General features: G+C 51.9%; 2 protein-coding genes across 4 annotated transcripts in view; one reads left to right on the forward strand and one right to left on the reverse strand.

Moving 5' to 3' along the window:
* The first annotated feature begins 5,081 nt into the window (after positions 1-5,081).
* On the forward strand, positions 5,082-10,396 carry Rtbdn (retbindin). Its single transcript, XM_004635642.2, has 5 exons — positions 5,082-5,271; positions 6,415-6,574; positions 6,670-6,780; positions 9,333-9,429; positions 10,199-10,396. Exons 1-5 carry the CDS (start codon positions 5,103-5,105, stop codon positions 10,394-10,396), a joined length of 735 nt encoding a protein of 244 aa, XP_004635699.1. The 5' UTR covers positions 5,082-5,102.
* A 1,351-nt stretch (positions 10,397-11,747) lies between these two features.
* Rnaseh2a (ribonuclease H2 subunit A) overlaps positions 11,748-18,808 on the reverse strand; it is a 12,489-nt gene continuing 5,428 nt past the window's right edge. For 2 of the 3 annotated variants that reach the window (XM_023720168.1, XM_004635555.2), the window contains exons 2-10: positions 17,127-17,316; positions 16,909-17,052; positions 16,646-16,717; positions 16,398-16,524; positions 16,208-16,295; positions 13,913-14,050; positions 13,724-13,811; positions 12,016-12,139; positions 11,748-11,932 (exon numbers count right to left, since the gene is read on the reverse strand). In XM_023720168.1, coding sequence (XP_023575936.1) covers positions 11,800-11,932; positions 12,016-12,139; positions 13,724-13,811; positions 13,913-14,050; positions 16,208-16,295; positions 16,398-16,524; positions 16,646-16,717; positions 16,909-17,052; positions 17,127-17,316 — 1,104 coding nt within the window. In that variant the 3' untranslated portion in view covers positions 11,748-11,799. The remainder of the gene's footprint in view (positions 11,933-12,015; positions 12,140-13,723; positions 13,812-13,912; positions 14,051-16,207; positions 16,296-16,397; positions 16,525-16,645; positions 16,718-16,908; positions 17,053-17,126; positions 17,317-18,808) is intronic. The other variant, XM_023720169.1, reaches the window with a different exon arrangement.

Consider the following 18,808-nt stretch of genomic DNA (forward strand, 5'->3'; position numbering starts at 1 on the left):
CTGGGCGCCCAGCCTGGCCTTGGCCACCACCGCCCGTGTTGGGGAAGACTGGAGGGCAGAGAGGGTGGAGCCTCCAGGTGCCCCCAAGGGAGCCGTGGAACCAGAGACCCTTCAGAGAGAAAGAGACATTCATTCCCATGGGTAGATCCCGAGACAAGGTGCTCCCTAAGGGAGACAGTCACTGAAATGTGGACCCTAAGCAAACCCCTAGAGAGAGCCCTCAAGGAGACACCTCCCCTGGAGACCGAGTTTCTCCACAGATGCCCTCGCCAATCCAGAACCGCCTTCCCTGGAAGGGCACAGAAGAATTGAGATGCTCTGTGCACCTCCACCAGCTCCCCACGATGCATGTAATTAATATGTACTGCAAACGTGTAGTAATAAAAATAAAAATGTTAATAAAAAGAACTGTTACCCACCCTCAAAATCGTTCCTGACAGATGGTGTCTTAGAGGGCTTGTTTCATTTCAAAGCCACCCCACCCTGCACACCCTGCGGCATTTCCTCAGGAAAATACCCCATGGGTGACATCATGTGGGACCTAGGGGAGGGTCCCTAAGGATAGACCCCGAGCCGCATTGTGGGAAATGGCCCACATTCACAAGATCCTGGAGTCCCAATAGGGACATCTTGATAGTGGGAAACCCCAGGGGAAGTGCCCCTCAGAAAGACATTGATGGTGGAGAGAGGGAAGAGGAAGAAAAAGGATTAAGATGTGTCACATAGCTCCCCCAGGAAAGTAATCAGTATGTTCTGCAAATATGCACTAATAAAAAATTTTAAGAATCAAAAAAGGAAAACGTTCCCATGCACACCCCACCCTCACCCCAACCTGTAGCCCCTTCAGCGACTCCTCCCTCGCGTTTAGGATTAAAGAGCCAGGCCAAGTCGGACTACATAAAAGAGATTAGCTGGTAGTTAGCAGGATGGGGGAGCCAGAGCGATTTTCAATCTTGCCCCGCATTCACACAGCTGAGCCCAAGCCAATCATGCTTTTCAGAGTTGGAGAGGAGGGCTTCTGGGCCCTGCGTGCTGCGAGCGCTGCCGCCTGGGGACTGGGGTGGGGGTGGGGGTGGGGTAGGGGGAGGGACAGCTTCTCACCCCACGGTGCATCCTGGAGCTGGTCCAGGGCTGCAGGGTGGGTCACCGGGTGAGAGCGACCCCTGCCGACCTCCCAGGTGACAGCGGGGTCTGGGTTGGGTCCGGGAGGTTCCTAGAAGCTCGCCCCTGTCTCTGCGCCCTTGCCCGTGCTGGGTCTGTGCCTCTTACGGCAGTTTGGGTCGTCTCGCTACAGGCGTTTATCTCCGCCCGAATCCTGGAGTCTTGAGTGCCTCCGCGGCTGTGGGAGCTCTCCGTGGTCCTGGTCCTGCACACTCCTGTCCGCGGTGCTGAAAGCCCAGCTCAGGCTCAGAGGCCGAGGACCAGGAGAGAGAGGACTGTGTGGACTGTGCAGACTGGCAGGAGACAAAGTCCAGGGACAAAGGAGCTATGTCCCCAAAAGTACCCAGAGCAAAATGGACCGGAGGAAGGCTGGGTTCTGTAGGTGTTGTTGGCTGAAGCCTCAGAACATTCCTAGGTGTCTACAGGAGACTCAGAGACAGCGTGTACTCCTTTACTCAACGTTTATTGAACACATACTGTGTTCAGCAGTGCTTTATTTATTTATTTTTTTTAATTTTTTGGCGGAACCGGGAATTGAACTCAGGACCTTGAGCTTGCCAGGGAAGCGCTTATTCTACTGAGCTATCTTTCCAGCCCCCAGCACAGTGCTTTAGGTTCTGAAAGTACAGCAAAAAAAAAAACACGGGGCAGACAAGGATGACCTTGAAGGTAAGGTAATCCAAACACTCAGGAGGCTGAGGCAGGAGGTTCACATTGAGTTCAAGGCCAGCCTGGGCTACATAGTGAGACCCTGTCAAAAAAAAAAAAAAAAAAAAAAAAAAGCTACACACAGTGACACACATCTGTAATTCCAGCACTCACTTGGGAGTACGAGGCAGGAGGATCCCAATGAGTTCAAAACCAGCCTGGACTACACAACAAGACCCTTTCCAGAAACAAAACCAAACCAAACCTCCAAAACAAGAGAATCAGACAGATCCTGTCTCATTTTGAGGTGGAGATGAGGTGGGTAATGGTAGCAGACACTGTTCACAAAAACACCTATGCTCATCCTGAAGGCACACACATGAATATGAACACAAACACGCATGTTCAGCAGACACACACATGAATGCCCACACTTTGCAAGCATATACTCAACAAATATAAACACACTTAAATACATTCTTCAAAAACACACTTAGAAGCATGTGCTTAGGAAATACAGACATACAAAAACATCGACACATACTCCCCACATGTATGTACCACATAGTCACATATATTCTTCTATCTTGTTCATTTGCTTGAGATAGGGTGTTGCTGGCCTTAAACTGACTATGTAACCCACACTGGCCTTGAGATTCCAGACATCTCCCTTCTGCCTCAGCTTCCTGAGTGGTTGTTTGTTTATTTTGTCTTTTTGAGACAGGGTTTGGCTATGCTATTCAGGCTGGCCTTGAGCTCATTTTGTAGCCCAGGCTGGTCTCAAACTCCAAATGATCTTTGCCTCAGCCTCCTGAGTGTTGGGATTATAGGCATGCACCACCACACCAGCCAGACATGCAAATTCTGCAAATATACACACATCAAAGCATACTATAGAGGGCCAGCCAAATAGCTTAGCGGATTAAAGCACCTACAAGCAGGTGCAAGGTCTGGGTTTGATCCCTGGGCCTGCCTGTGGGCCCTGCCCCTGGGGCACACTGAAACAGCAATTAAGATTGGGTGTGGTGGCACATGCCTGTTATCCCAGCTCTTGGGAGGCTGTAAATAGGCGGATCACTACAAGTTCGATCTAGTAGACCCTGAACACCCTGTAGATCCCTCTCTAAAATATAAAAAAGAGAAAGAAAAAAGAAAAACCAAACCATACTATAGAAACACAGGCCTACACAGGAACATACATAAACACACACACACACACACAGAAACCAACACTTTGAGAAAATTACAGGTACACACAGGTAACACAGATGCACACACATATCAAATGCAGTAGCACTGGGTATTCAATAGACAGCCTTTCTGTCACAGAATTTTTTTTTTTAATGTATTTGATACAGGGGCACACTATATGGCTCCAATTCGCAGTGATCCTGTTTTCAGCCTCCCCAGCGATGGGATTACAGGGGTGTGCCACCATGCCCAGTCTAGGTGGCTGGCTCAGCACACTGGATGAAGGGGCTGGCACCCGAGCGGCCTGTGATGCGAGGGATTAAACCCTGGTCCCTGCACTTGCCATGTAGGTGCTTAGTCTGCTGCGCAACCTTGCCAGCCATCGTCACCCTTGTCACAGTATTCCTCTACCAAAGATGCCCAGTTGCACACAGATCCTTACCCGACACCCTTATTCTCCCAACACCACGCCCCCTGCAGGGCTGTCTTCCCACCAACTCTGCCACCAGTGTGTGTGTGAAGTGTTGTGTCCTGCTCACTACCGCCTCCCAGAGCCTGGCACGAAGTACTGCTCTGAAGGCGTTAGCTGAATGAATGAGGGGAACAGAAGTGTTCGCAGAGACACACCTACAGGTGCCCCAGATGGATCCACGACACACACAAGCACAAGTTTCAGACAGACACACAACAAGCATGACAATGTTCCCTTGTTAACTCTTTGTCAACCCCACTGAGTGACCTAGAGCATCTTCAAAAGATTACTATCTACCCCTGCACACACGCAAGTGCATGCACACACACATGCACACACACGTCATTATTTTGCTTTTAGTTTTTTGGGGTGTGTGTGTGTGTGTGTGTGTGTGTGTGTGCTTGTTTTGAGACAAGGTCTGGCTATGTAATCCAGGCTGGCCTTGAACTTTTTTTTTTTTTTTTGCACTCTTTAAAATTTATTAAAACTTCACACAAATACAGACATATAGGAGTATTAGTATTTCCTTCCTGGATGCCACGAAGCTCTAGCTTCAGCAGGTCTGAGAGAAGACACAGATTACGCACCCTTGTGTCAACTCTCATGCGAATCCTGATCCCAGCGCAAGGATGGAGGAGACTCAAGGAGACTTGGCTGGAGTGATCACAGGTGAAAGGTCTCCCCAGGAGGTGGCATGGCACCTATGGCCTTGAACTTGTATCCATCTTCCTGCTTCAGCCTCTTCAGCACTGAGATTACAGGAGTGTACCACCTCCCCTGACTCCCCCAGGTTTATTTATTTTCCCCCCAGATTTATTTTTATATATACACTAACTGCACACATTTGGCCCAGGACACACCAAGATTCTGAATACACACACACACACACCCCACAGATATAGTTTAAGACAAAAGCCCAGTATCAGGGCTAGCACACAGATATACACACAAGTCCCAAATCTACAGGCTTCTGTAGGCGGGCCAGGGGTGGGACTATAGGAAGCCCCACCCACATTTCTAGCCACACCCCTTTCTGCTGCCCCGTGCCTGACTCCTGAGCAGTCCCAGCAGACGCCATACCCCAGTCCCGGCTCACAGGTGAGGGGCTGGGCCTGGGAGGCGGGAAGGGGCTCCTCTGGGTTCCACAAACAGGAAGCCTCCCCAACGTGTACCTTCGGGACCCCACTGTGATCCCAGCTCTGGTACAGTCAAGCTGGGTCCCAAGCTTATGCAGTGCTGGTGGCAGCTCCTAAGCCGATTGTAAGCTGAGAGAAGGTGACCCTGAGCCAGGCTGGCAGGGAGGGAGGAGGCTGGACAAAGAGAGGGAGGAATTATGGCCAAGGAGGGGGACTGGAAGATCTGGGACGGCCCTCTCGGCCCTGAGGACAGTGTTAAGTGCTGAGGACCGCAGGGTCAAGGAGACCTGCTGGAGGGTGGCATCTAGTCCTGAAGGGTGGAAGGGACATGAGGGGCACTGGAGTCAAAAGCAGCTCTACGGACCCCAGGTGCCGGAAGTGAAGGGCTCACTGGGGGCTCATCCCCAGTGCCACCTGTCTGAGTGCTACCCTGAATCCAGAAAGGACCCACCACACACACGTCTCCAGCCCAGCTGCTCTTATCCGAGGAAGACATGGCCTGCAAGAGCAACACTCGGCCCAGGGGCCTGGCCTGGGCCCTGCCACCAACCCTGGCATGGATACTACTAGGGGCCTGTGGTGGGAGTCGCCCTCCTCAAGCCAGGCCTCATGACTGCCATGGGCTGGCAGCTAAACTGGACACAGAAGAGCTGCAACTGGAAGGTGAGTGCCCAGACCCCACTGAACCCCCGCTGTTCAGGAACCCCTATTCTACCAAAGCAATGCCAGGATGTCCTTCAGGGGGCTCCAGGTGGCCGAGAGGGATGTGTCAGAGCAGAGACTCTGAGCTGGGCTTGGCAGCACACATGTTAATCCCAGCACTTGGAAGGCTGAAGCAGGAGGATTTCCAGCTTGAGAAACAATGCCAGATCCTATTTCAAAAGAAATAAACTGGGGCTGAGGTTATAGCTAAGTAGCATAAACGCCTGCCTGGCAAGTGCAAGGTCCCGTGTTCAAACCCTGGTACCATCTAAAAACAAAACAAAATAAAATAAACAACCCAACAATATGGGCCAGGGGTCAGGGATATAGCTCAGTGGCACAGCACCTGCCTGGCAGGTGCAAGGTCCTGAGTTCAATTCCTGGTACAAACAAAAAAGCCATAAATAAATAAAACCTGGGCTGGTGAGATGGCTCAGTGGTCTAAAGCACCTACTTAGAACAAGCTTAGCAAAGCACAGGGACCACAGTTCAATCCCCCATGCACCATATGCCAGCCAGCCCGCCCCCTGGTGGGCTGAGCTGGCCACACACACAGAGAGACTTAAATAAATAAATAAATTTAAAATAAATAAATAAATAAAACCGTCACTGCCAACAACATGGGACAGGGATACAGCTCAGTGGTACAAGCACCTGCCTGGCAAGCACAAGGTCCTGAGTTCAATTCCCAGGACCAAATAATAACAACAACAACCCACTGACAAAAGCAAACCAATCCAAATCCCAGATCTACTAGTTCACACCTGTACCTCTCCAGGCCACCAGAGAGGCCTTCTGAAAGATTAAACATAGGAACACTTATACCATTTCCAGGCACCAGGCAAATCTAAGCTGATTACAAGTGATACAATCATTCCTGCTAGAAGTACACCTGTGGCCCGAGAAGAATCTTTCTGTTTCATGTTTGATTTGGGTTTTGGTTTTCTGAGACAATATCTAACTATGCAGCCCAGGCTGGCCTCAAACTCAAGGTGATCCTCCCACCTCAGCCTCCTTAGAGCTGGGATGACTACTGTGAGCCACATCACTCCTCGAGAGTTTGCTCTTTGAGTGGCCTGGTGTGATTGTAGTGTCCTTTGTTAGGGGACTCTCCAGCCTCCTTTCCACAACCTTACCTGATGATTCAAGCCCCTGGCTCGAAGGCAGCTCCACTGCCAGCGCCTTGTTGTCCCTCCGAGGTGGACAGACCCAGGGAGCAGGACCCTGGAGCTACCTGGGAGCTCTGTGGGGCGCCGAGCCCTGGGTGAGTACATTGACCCCCTAGTGTGGCTCTGCCTGGAATCAAGACCCTACCTTCTTACCTGGGTCCTGACCATCTGCCTTGTCTCTAAGGTCTAGATGCAAATCTTTCCTGGGACATCTGCAGAGCATCCTTCACCATCGCTTCCGCCTGCTGCTACTAGGCCTGCGCCGGGCCCCACCACTCTGTGCTGAGCTCTGCGAGACCTGGTACTGGGGGCTGGGGAGGAAGGAGAGGGCCCAGGGATGGGAAGGGGGAAGCTAGGCTGGGGCTTGAGGCTCTTGGCCAGCTTGGAGCGGTTAAAGTGCCTGTCCCGCCTGCAGCCACCCAAGGGACCTGTGTATAGAGGTGAAGTATGTATGACCTGGCTTTAAAAAAAAAAAAAAAAGAGGGCCGGGCAGGCAAGATAGCTCAGTGGTCTAAAGTGCCTGCTTAGGCAAACATGCAGGGACCTTGGTTCAATCCCCAGCACCACATGCCATGCCAGCCCCGCCCCCAGGGTGGGCTGAGCTGACCATAAAATAAACAAATAAATAAAGGAAACATTTAAATAAATAAATAAATAAAAAGAGGGCCAGCCAAATAGCTCAGGGGATTAGAGCACCTGCTAGCAGGCTCAGGGGCTCTCAGGCTCAGGGGCTGGGGGTTTGATCCCACTGAGGCACGCTGAGACAGCAACTGAGACTGGGCGTGGTGACACGCGCCTGTAATCCCAGCTCTTGGGAGGCTGTAAACAGGCTGATCACTACGAGTTCAATCTACTAGTAAGACCCTGAACACCCTGTAGACCCTTCCCTAAAATACAGAAAAAAAATTATTTATTTGGTATAGGCTCTTGCTACACAGTTTGGACTTGTAGTGATCCTTCTGTCTCAGCCTCCCCAGAGCAGGGATTGCAGGTGTGTGCCACCACACCTAGTTTCACCAGGGATGGAACTCAGGTCCTTGTTCTTTCCACAAAGGCACTTAGACTGCTGAGCTATCTCCCCAGCCCCTGAGGACCTCTGGCTTTAAAGATGGCAATTGGGGGCATGGCCTCTCATGGGTGGGAAAGTTTGCCTATTGTTTTGTTTTGCGTGTGTGTGTGTGTGTGTGTGTGTGTGTGTGTGTGAGAGAGAGAGAGAGAGAGAGAGAGAGAGAGAGAGAGAGAGAGAGAGGGTTTCACTATGTATTCCAAGCTGACTTTGAATTCACTAGGTAGCTCAGGCTGGCCTTGAATTCATGGCAATCCTGTTTGAGCCTCCTGAATGCTGGGATTTCAGGGATGTACCGCCAGCCTGGCTGCTAATATTTTTAAACTTTTTTTTTTTTTTTGCACTGAGAATTGAACCTATGGTTTTCACATTGAAGTACATCACTAGTGCTTTTACTTTATTTATTTATTTATGTTCATTTAGAGGGCCAGGCAGATGGCTCAGTGGAAATAAGCACTTCCCTGGAAAGCATAAAGGCCTGAGTTCAATCCCTGGTTCCACCAAAAAAAAAAAAAAAAAAAAAAAAAAGTCCTTTATTTACATTTAGTACAGGGTCTACAGGGTTTCACTACACAGATCGGACCCGTAATGATCCTCCTGTTTTCAGCCTCCCAAGCACTGGGATTATAGGCATGCGCCACCAAGCCCAGTATCAGTCACTGTCTCAGTACGTCCCAGGGGGTAGGGCCAGCACAGAATGCCAGGGATCAAACCCTGGTCCCTGCATCTGCCTAAGCAGGTGCTTTAATCCACTGAGCTATCTGGCCAGCCCCCACTTTTATTTAATTTTTTATTTTATTTTTTTCTGGCAGAACCGGGGATTGAACTCAGGCCCTTGTGCTTGCCAGGGAAGCACTTATTCCACTGAGCCATCTCTCTGGCCCCCCACGTTTATTTAATTTTTTTTTTTTTTTTTTTCTGGAACCGGGGATTGAACTCAGGCCCTTCCACTTGCCAGAGAAGCACTTATTCCACTGAGCCATCTCCCCGGCCCCTAAAATAATTTTTGTATACGGTCTCTAAATTGCCTACTCTAAGCTCAAATTTTCATTTCTCCTGCCTCAGCCTCCCACAGTGCTTGGACCACCATGCCAGGAAGGTGTGGAGTTTTTTAAAATATAGAACCTCTTGATTGAAAAGAGAAAATAAAAGATAGCAGTAAAACCGAGCGTGGTGGCGTGTAAGTGTAATCCCAGCGCTGGGGAGGCTGAGACAGGAAGATTACTATGAGTCGGAGCTACATAGCAGAGAACCTATACAAAATAAGTAAATGAATAAATAAATTTAAGAAATATTTTCTAAAAAGAGAAAAAAGGGGCATTACGGGGCTCACTGGAACACACGCTATAGAGATGAGGCTGTGTGACGTAGCCTGGTTAGGAGTATGAGCCACGATTATCTATGCACCTGGCGTAGTGTAGTATGGCTCAGGAGTAGAATACTTCCTTAGCATGTGGAAGGTCCCGAGATCAATCACAAGCACATCAAAAACAAATAAAAGTTCATTGTAAGAAAGAAGCTACCAAGTGTGGTGGCACATGCCTATAATTCCAGCACTTGGGAGGCTGAGGCAGGAAGACTACATGGAGCTTGTGGCCAGCCATGAGCTTCATTGTGAGTTTAAGGACTATATGACCTAGACAGTGAGACCTTGTCTGAAAGAAACAAAGAGCAACAGGGCCAGGACCAGACGCTGGGCCACCAGTGGGCAGGGACTTGGAGAGCAGGAGTATTACTACCTACACCTGCCATCGAGGCCCTGAGCTGCTCTCTCCACGTTACTCCAGGCTCACCACCTGCAAAGCTGATATTGCCTGTGGCCCAACCTGGTTGCCGACCTCAGAAGACAGGGCCTGCGCACCCAGCTGCCGCACCTATGGGCAGGTGAGTGTGGGGCAGAGGGCGAGCGCGGGAGACAGACGTCCTGCCTTGATGTTGTCTCGCAGGGCCAGTGCCCCATCTCCATCCATCCAGCCTGTCCAAGTCCTTTCTAGGTTGGGGATGGTGGCACAGGCCAGTTACCCAAGCACTCAGGGGACTGAGGCAGGAGGATGCTCTGAGCTCAAGGCCAGCCTGAGCTGCACATCCAGAGCTCACCTTAAAAAACAAAAAAAAGGGGGCCGGTCAAAGAGCTCAGAGGATTAAAGCACTTGCTTAGGCAGACAGCAGCCAGGCTTCACTGGGTTCGATCTGCCCATCCCCACCAGCCCTGTGCCTTGCCCACCCGGCCCCTGGGGCAAGCTGAGACTGCGATTGAGACTGGGCATGGTGGCACGCGCCTGTAAACCCAGTACTTGGGAGGCTAAAAACAGGGTAACTACCGAGTCTGACCTATGTAGTGAGACCCTGTCCTGAAATACAAAAAATAATTTTAAAGGGCCAGGGATATAGCTCAGGGGAGTGATGCCTGCCTAGCAAAGGCAAGGTTCTGAGTTTGATTCCGGGTACCAAAACAAAACACACACACACACACACACACACACACACACACCCAAAGGAAATCTGGATATGAGGACCCAGTGATTCTTCCAATGCCCTGTCCAACTCCCAACCTCACATGTGACAAACAGCAGTTGGGCTCTCCCCAGGCCTCGTCCCCTGCAACCTAGACTCCTCAGAGCGGGGCTCTAATCCCACCCCTTCTCTGGCCCAGACCTTCACCGATGGGGTGGACCTCTGTCGCTCAGCCCTGGGTGTCGCCCTGCCAGTCGCAGCTCCTGGCTCCCGCCATTGCCTCAACCTCCCCACATCGGTGTCTCCCCGTTGCGGACCCAGCCGGCATGCCCGGGAAACTCATCCTTCTGTTCCGGACGCCTTGGGCAGTGGCAGCGGCAGCGGCAGCGGCCCCTAGCAGCCACCTCCGGAAGCGACCCAAATTCAGGCACTGTCTCCTCCCTCTTAATAAAGGCTCTGCCAGAACTTTTGGTGTGGCTGCTCCTTGGGACAAGAATTGTTGGAAAGCGAGGGGTCTCACTACACAGCACTAAATCCTCCTACAACAGGCCTAGGAGAGCCTGCACCCTCCCCAACAGAAGGGGAAGCTGAAGCAGGAGGATCACCGTGAATTCTGTCTGGTCTGGGCTACGTAGAGAGACCCTGCCTTTAAAAATAATGTAGGGACAATGTCCCTTTAATGATTCATATTCCAGGTGATATGGAGATGGGTAGATCAGCCTTTCCCTGTCCTCTGGGAGGGTGAGGTAGCATGGAAAGGGTCTCCTTGGGGAGGAGCGCTTGGGCTTTATTCAGCTGTGAAACTCACTCAGCAAAGTGTCTTTCAGCTGAAACAGAGGATGCTTCTGGGAAGGCTGGATCCAGGGTTTCACAGGATGTTAGAAATCTACAAGGCTCTGGTGGTGCATGCCTGTAATCCCAGCACTCTGGGAGGCTGAGGCAGGAGGTTCACAAGTTAGAGCTCAGCCTGGCCAATGTAGGAAGACCCTGTATCAAAATAAAAGGGGCTAGGAAAACTTCAGTTTCCCTGGGGTTCAATCTCCAGCGCCGTACTCACACACTCAATCTCTGTGTATTTTTCTACTACACTCTGGACAAGAGCTCCTCATAGCAGCAAACATGGGCAGTGACCCCACGACCCAGGGGCCGTGACATGGCCTGTTAGTAGACGCACTGGCCTGGCAGGCATCAATCCATTAGCTCATCACCACACCAATGACAGTGCCCAGGGGACACTGTGTCCTGCTGGCCCGATCTGGGTTATGATGGTGCCTGAGGGGGGCTGACAGCAGGAGAGGGGTAGCTTCCCCAAAGGAGAATCAGGCACAGAGAACCAGAAGTGGGAAAGAGCACTGGATAGGGAGTCAGGGCACAACAGCAACACTGGGCATGGTAGCACATGCTTGTCACCCCAGCACCCAGGAGGTGGAGGCAGGAGTGTGGTCCTGAGTTCAAGGCCACCCTGAACTACATAGTGAGACCTTGTCTCAACAACAGCCCTGGGCCGGGGAGATAGCTCAGTAGAACAGGTGCTTGCCTGGCAAGTGCAAGGTCCTGAGTTCATTCCCCAGTACCGCCAAAAAAAAAAAAAAATCAACAACAGCTCCTCCCACCCTTAAAATCAAATGGTCAACTGCACAACGCCCATTCCATTTAGGTTCCAAAAGGTAGCAGCCGTTCCCCTGGTAAGCACCACCCTCATGCCCCCTGTTCCCTAAGTATAGCCCTTGGACTCAGTTTGTCCTCAAACAACTTTAATCCTGGAGGCAGGGAGGCCAGCACAGGGCAGCTGGCTGGCTCCTAGAGGGCAGTGGCTGACTCCAGGCCACGTTCCTGGAAGTACCGGTGTGGGGGGCGTGCCTGGGGGCCTTCGCTTTGGAAGTAGGATGTGATCTTCCTGGATCCCTCCTGCTCCTCGGCTGCTGAGTCCTCCCTGGGAGAAAGGGGGGCACTGACCACTTCTGGCTGAGGCTCAGCCTCCTGCCCTGCCGCCCAGGACACCCGGGTGACACCCACCATGTAACACCTTCCGCCTCCTTCTCCAGGATGGCCTGGGCTGTACGCCAGCTGAACCGGACAAGCTGTGGGAAGCCAAACACGGGCTCTACGTGCTTCCTCAGCCAGGCTTTCGTCTTGGGGTCTGGAGGGACAGTGATTGCAACAGCGCTGAGCACAGAGGGACAGCTGAGCCCCTCCCCAGGCACGCTGGATTCCTCCCAAGTCCCTGAGGCTGCTCTGTCACTGTCTCCTTCCAGCCTCAGCCCTTTGTACAGGTAGGCAAGTCCCGCCTCCCGCAAGGCACCTGGTCGCTGGGCTCATGATGCCATCTCAGCGCTGCGGGAGGCTAAGGCAGGGGACAGCAAGTGTGAGCCCAGCCTGGGGTACTCAGCAAACTCAGCAAAATCTTGCCTTAAATAGGGCTGGTGGCACAAGCCTGTAATCCAAGTGCTGGGGAGGATGAGGCAGGAGACTGTTACAAGTTCAGCATCAGCTTGGGCTACAAAATGAGCTCAAGGCTAGCCTGAACGGCATAGTGAGACCCTGTCTCAAAAAGACAAAAAAAAAAAAAAAAAAAAAGATCCTGTCAAAATTTTTAAATAGGTTTAGGGATATAGGTCAGGCCAAAGGGTTTGTATTCAATCTGCAGTACTGACAGAAAAAAAGAAAGTAGTGCAGCTTATGGGGCAAATTCCTTTAAAACACTCCCTTGAGCCACACACCCACGCCTGTAATCCCCTCACTGGAACTGCAAGGCTGAGGCAGGAAGATTGTTGGGAGTTAAGCCCAGACTGGGCTACAAGGTGAGCTCAAGGCCAGCCTGAACTGCACAGTGAGAACATGTCTCAAAAAGACCAAAACAACAACAACAACAAAATCCACTGGCCCCAAGGACAAGGATCATGAGACAAGCATTTCATGGAATTTGCCTTTTTCTTTTGGAGGGTGCGGAGGGAGAAGGGGGGGGTGCTACTGGGAATTGAACCCAGGACCTGTGCAGCAGATACATACCCTGTCCTTTTACTTTTGAGACAGTGTCTGTGGGATTTGCTGCACTGCCCAGGCTGGGCTGGAACTTTCAGCCCTCCTGCCTTGGCCTCCCAGTGTACTGGGATGCAGGTGTGTTCCACCATGCCCAATTCCAAAGTGGTTTTAGCTTCCCGAGTTCTAGCCCACAGGCTACCTCTGTTGCTCTACCCAACTGCCAGCCCCTTCCTGAGCCCCCAATCAGTAAACCCCTCAAACCCAGCTGCTGATTCCTCACTTTATCTTTGGTGCTGGGGAACAATGTCAGAGTTGAGCACGTGAAATGCACCTCTTTTTTCTTTTCTTTTTTTTTTTTTTTTTTTTGGTATTTTTTAGGGAAGGGTCTACAGGGTGTTCAGGGTCTCACTATTAGATCATACTAGTAGTGATCCGCCTGTTTACAGCCTCCCAAGAGCTGGGATTACAGGCTCAATTGCAGTCTCAGTGTGCCCTGGGGGTGGGGCCAGCATGGCAAGCGCAGGGATCGAACCCCTGGCCCCTGCTCCTGCTTGCAAGCTCTTTCATCCGCTGAGCTATTTGGCTGGCCCTTGAAATGCACCTCTACCACTGAGGTGCCCTGCCCAGTGCTCCACCTTTAGGCAGCAGAATAGAGGCAAGCTGGAGACTAGCCTGGGCTACATAATGAGTTCAAGGCCAGCCTGGACTACATAGTGAGACATACGGGACATCCTCTGCTCACCGTTGGGGTAGCCAGAGCCATAGTCAGCATCCAGGTCCTGCACTTTCTCCACGAACTGCCAGCTCTTCACAGCCTGGTCTCGAGCCACCTGGGGCACAACAGGAGCTGGGACTCTCCCCCGCCTCCACCACCTGCCTGCCCCATGCTCAAGGGCATGCCAGAAGCTGGCAGTAGCCAGCAGGCCCTGACCTTGGCACAGATGCTGGCAGCGCTGACCACAGGATACAGGGCATCCGCTTTGGCTTTGACAGTCACTGTAATGTCAGGGAATCGCTTCTGCAGCCGCTCCTGGTATGTCTCTGCCAGCCCCACGGTGTCCACAAATACCTGTCATGGTGACAAAAATGTATTCAGAGGGGGCCGGGGAGATGGCTCAGTGGAATAAGCGCTTCCTTGGCAAGCACAAGGGCCTGAGTTCAATCACTGGTCCCCCCCCCCCCCGCCCAAAAAAATGTATTCAGTTGGGCCACGGAGACAGCTCAGTGGCATAAGCGCCTGATGACTGGCACGTGCAGGGATCCGAGTTCGATCCTAGCCACTGCAGAAAACAAACCAACAAAAAAAGGAAAACAACATATTCAGTCAATAAATAGCTGAAGAAACAATTAGGCAAGGGATCCAACCTCTCAGCCTTTCACTTACTGTTCCCACTGTACCCACATACTTTTTCTATGGTGCTGGAGATTGAGGCCACCACACATGCTAGGCCACCACTGAGCTATAGCCCCAGCCCTGACAAAATATATTTTATTTTAGACAAAAAAAAACAAGAGGACCTGAAGATGCACACCCGAAATCCCAGCACTTGGCAGGCTGAGGCAGGAGGATTGCCACAAGTTCATGGCCAGCCTGGGTGGGCTACATAGAGAGACCCTGTCTCAAAAAGAAAGGGCTGGGAAAAAAAAAAAAAAAGGGCTAGGGCCGAGGAGATGGCTCAGTAGAATAAGTGCTTCCCTGGCAAGTGCAAGGGCCTGAGTTCAATCCCCAGTTCTGGAAAAAAACAACAACAAAGGGCTGGGGATACAGCTCAGTGGCACAAGAGCCTGCCTGGCAAGCAAAAGGTCCTGAATTAGATTCCTAATTAGCCCTCCCCGCCCCCCCCAAAAAAAAAAACAGGATAAAGAATAGAGTGGTGCCAGGGAGATGGCTCAGTGGAATAAGTGCTTCCCTGGCAAGCACAAGGGCCTGAGTCAATCCCCGGTTCCACCAAAAAAAAAAAAAAAGAATAAAGAGCACCAAAGAGTTAAAATAAGCTATAATTTTTGTTATTATTGTTATGTACTCTAGGCTGGTTTTTTTTTTTTTTTTTTTTTTTTTTTTTGCATTGAGTACAGGGTATACAAGGTCTACAGGGTCTCACTATGCGCTGGGCTTTCACTCATGGGGATACTCATGCCTCAGCCTCTCAGGCGCTGGAATTACAAGCATGCCTCACCAAGCCTGATGGTCATAATTTGAAGCAGCAAAAAGTAAGGTTCAGAGAAGATCCAAGGAAGTGACTATTGAAAAAAGGTTTGAAGGAGGAGGGGAAGGAAGGCAGGCACGTGAAGATCTGGAAAAGAGTGCTCAGGAGGCGGGAACAGCTGGTACACAGGTCCTGACTGGGAGCCTGCAGAGAATGCTCAGGAGCGGTGCGCTGGCTCGAGCCCGGAGCGCAGAGGTGAGGTCCACAAACTGAGGAGGGTGCACAGCACCTCCACAGCTACGCCAGTTTGCAGGCCCACCGCTGAGCAAGCACAGGCCCACAGGCTCCTCCTCAGCACAGCCTGCATGCTGCGTCCCCTACATCAGGTGCATTTCCCCATCATCTTCTCGGAACAGCCTGTTCTTTGCCGCCCAGAAATCAATGCCAGGCCAATGCATGTTTCTCCCTGATAATTTAAACTCGTTCTCCCCCATTTGACGTAACTTCCCAATTTAATTTCCACCGTGATCATAAAATTAAATGTCAAGATTTACATTTCACAAAGATGTCGGTCTGCCGCGTGGGGAGCAGACTGAAGAGGAGAGGGCTGGAGGTGGGGGCCAGGGAGGGAGCTGGGCAGGCCTAGGGGAGGGGGACTGGCTTAGGACAGATGCTGTGGGAAGGCAGAAGGATGTAGGATTTGTTCCAGACCTTTAGAAGAGGGTATGGAGCAGACAAGTGTGCCACACGTTAGGGCAAAAGGAATGCATTCACAATGGACCTCATGCTAACCTGCCCACTGCAATTTTCCCCCCCTAGAATTTCACTTTCCTTATTTTGGGAAGGATGGAAATGATCCAGGACCTTGTACATATTAACCACAAACTATACTTTTTTTTTTTTTTTTGGCAGAACCGGGGATTGAACTCAGGCCCCTGCAAGCGCTTATTCCACTGAGCCATCTGCCTGGCCCCAACAAACGATCCTTTTAACACCCATTGTACTTTTCTTTTTTAACCCACCCATTTTTATCCAAAGGTAATCAAAATGATTAAAAAGAAAAAAAAAGGTTGGCTCACCTGGGTGACATTCACACCCTGGTCCAATGCATACTGGATCAGCCCTGAGGCTGTGTCGTGGGAGAGGGAGTTCAGATTGTATTTGACCCTGCAGCAGTGGGGACAGGGCTCAGTTGGCCTCATTCCAGCCACAGGACCCAACCCATTCACGTTGGCTGTCCCTCCACGCCAAGCTGTCAGGGACCCTCACCGCCCAAGCATGCTGGTGGAGATGAGGTTTGGAGACAGCACGTCCAGGGCCCAGCCCACAAAGTCCCGGTCCTCCTCCATTTTCAAAAACAGCCTGTCCCGCTCGTTCTCCGACAGGGTCTTTGAGTCTGGGAGGAGGTTGAACAAAAAGGGGGCGGCCAGTTCTCTCAATTCCTATGCTCCCCTCCACTGTCCACCTGCCCCCTGCACCTGCAGGGATCCATCCCCAGTTGCACACTTCAGGCTCACCTGCTACTTTCAGGGCCTCCAGATCTGTCAGGCGGGACTGGGGACAATAACAGATGGCGTAGACCATTGGGCCTGGGGAGGAGGGAGATCAGGTTTCCAAGAGCCGGATGAAAGAAAGCAGAGAGCCCTCGGAAGCTGCAGCCCGAGTCCCATCACCCCAGCTTTCTCTGGTGTCCTTGATCTTCCCAAGATCACTGCCCCACCCCAAACCAGACCCTAATCTTTGCATCACGCCCTTCACATCCCCAGCCCTGCGAGCCCACCCAGCACGGGTCCCCGGCCAGCTTCGTCCACGCCCAGAACACAGGGCTCTTCGCGACACACGGCAGGCACAGGTGAGCTGAGGCGACAGCGGCCAGTATTGTCCTTCTCTAGCTCGCTGAGGTCCATGCTGACGCCGCCAACACCTGCAGTAACCAACGGAGCAGGTTCCGGTCCCTGCGTCTTTCCCGCGGACCCACCGAGCCCGCTAGATTCTGACCAATTGATACACAGGACACGCCCCGACGTCCCCGCAGGCCTTGCGAAACAGGAACTGTGAACGTTGCCCTGTGGCCTTGTGGGAATTGTAGTTCAGGAGGGTTCCGCCGAGGAGGTAGTTCGCTGTACAGGGTGGGTAGGGTCGCTTTGCAAACTCCGCCCTGGGACCTCAAGGGCTCTGCCTGGGGAGGCTAGTGACAAGACAGAAAATAAAGGAAACTGAGGCACAGCTCAGACTGCTTTTGGACCTAGAAGGTCAACTATCACTGTAACCCCAGAACTTGGTTCTTCAACACCCACCTTGCATTCATATCCCAATACTCCAGGCCTCTCCCTTTCACATAGGGAGTCTGCCCCCTGGATTTAGGGGTTCTTTTCTTTCACTGATCTCAGGACCCCTACCTTGGGGTTCCTGAGCTCTCTCCCTTGGTCGCCCACTCAGATCTTCACTATACTCAGGACTTCTTTCTACTGTCTCACTCAACCCAAGCCTCTAGCACTCTGGGAGACTGAGACAGGAGGATGGCAAATTCCAGCCTGGGCAACTTAGTGAGTCAACCAAAACCTGGTCTGAAAATAAAAAGAAAGCCAGGCTGGTAGCCCACTATTGCAATCCCAGCACTCAGGAGGCTGAAGCAGGAGGATCGCCACAGTTGGAGACCAGACTGGGCCTTATAATAAATTTAAGGCCTGCCTGGACTACATAGCAAGATTTTGTCTTAATAAACAAACAAAACGTTGGTGATGTACCTCAGGGCGAACATCCAGGATTCAATCCCCAGTACTAGGAAGAAAACAGGGCTCATGCCAAGTCTCCCCTACCCTTAATGGAGATTCCAGACCCCCACGGATTCCTGTTCAGGATCTTCATCCACCACGTGGGTTCTTTTCTTGACACTCAAGGTTTCAAGAGATCTGCAGCTCCACCCTATCTCCCATCTCAGCTGAGCTCTGGTTCCCAGTTCCTTCCACCATTCCATTACCCCTGCCTCTTCCCTGGTCGCAGTGGGGACACCTGAACTCTGCCTGGAATTCCTGATGCCCTCCCTTAGGGTCCCATCTCTTGTGTCTCTAGCAACCCTTCTCCACACTCACTATCTGTGCAGGAGGGTCACCATGAGTTAAAGGCCAGCTGATTCCCTGCTCCCCTTCCCTTCCTAGCCTGACCCCATCCCTTAGCCTCTCCTTGCTGACACCTTCCACAGCTACTGCAGACTTTGGCCAGCCACATCTTTCTTGCCTCCTTGCACAGGGCTCACCAGCTCAGAACCTCCAGCCGCAGTCCATTGGACGGCAAGACGCACAGTCCCGCTGCCGGCAGGGCCTCACCTGCAGCAAGCTCTCACGGTCCATGAACACGGGGCCTGGCACCTTGCCCAGCACCTCACGGCTGCGCTCCTGCTTGCCTATGTCGCACAGACAGCGCCACTTTCCCCACGGACCAAGGATAGAGTCCTCCTTGACTAGAGAGGGAGGAGGGACATAAAGACCGGGTAGGGGCACTTACAACCCCCATGCCAGGATTTGGTGCGTGCCTATCATCCCAGCACCTGCAAGGCTGAGAAAAGTGGATCCCAAGACCAAGCCAAGCCTGGATAATTTAGCAAGACTCTGTTTCAAAGGAAGGAAGGAAGGAAGGAAGGAAGGAAGGAAGGAAGGAAGGAGGGAGGGAGGGAGGGAGGG

The sequence above is a fragment of the Octodon degus genome, unplaced genomic scaffold, assembly GCF_000260255.1.
Source record: "Octodon degus isolate 3935 unplaced genomic scaffold, OctDeg1.0 scaffold00073, whole genome shotgun sequence".
NCBI lineage: Eukaryota > Metazoa > Chordata > Mammalia > Rodentia > Octodontidae > Octodon > Octodon degus.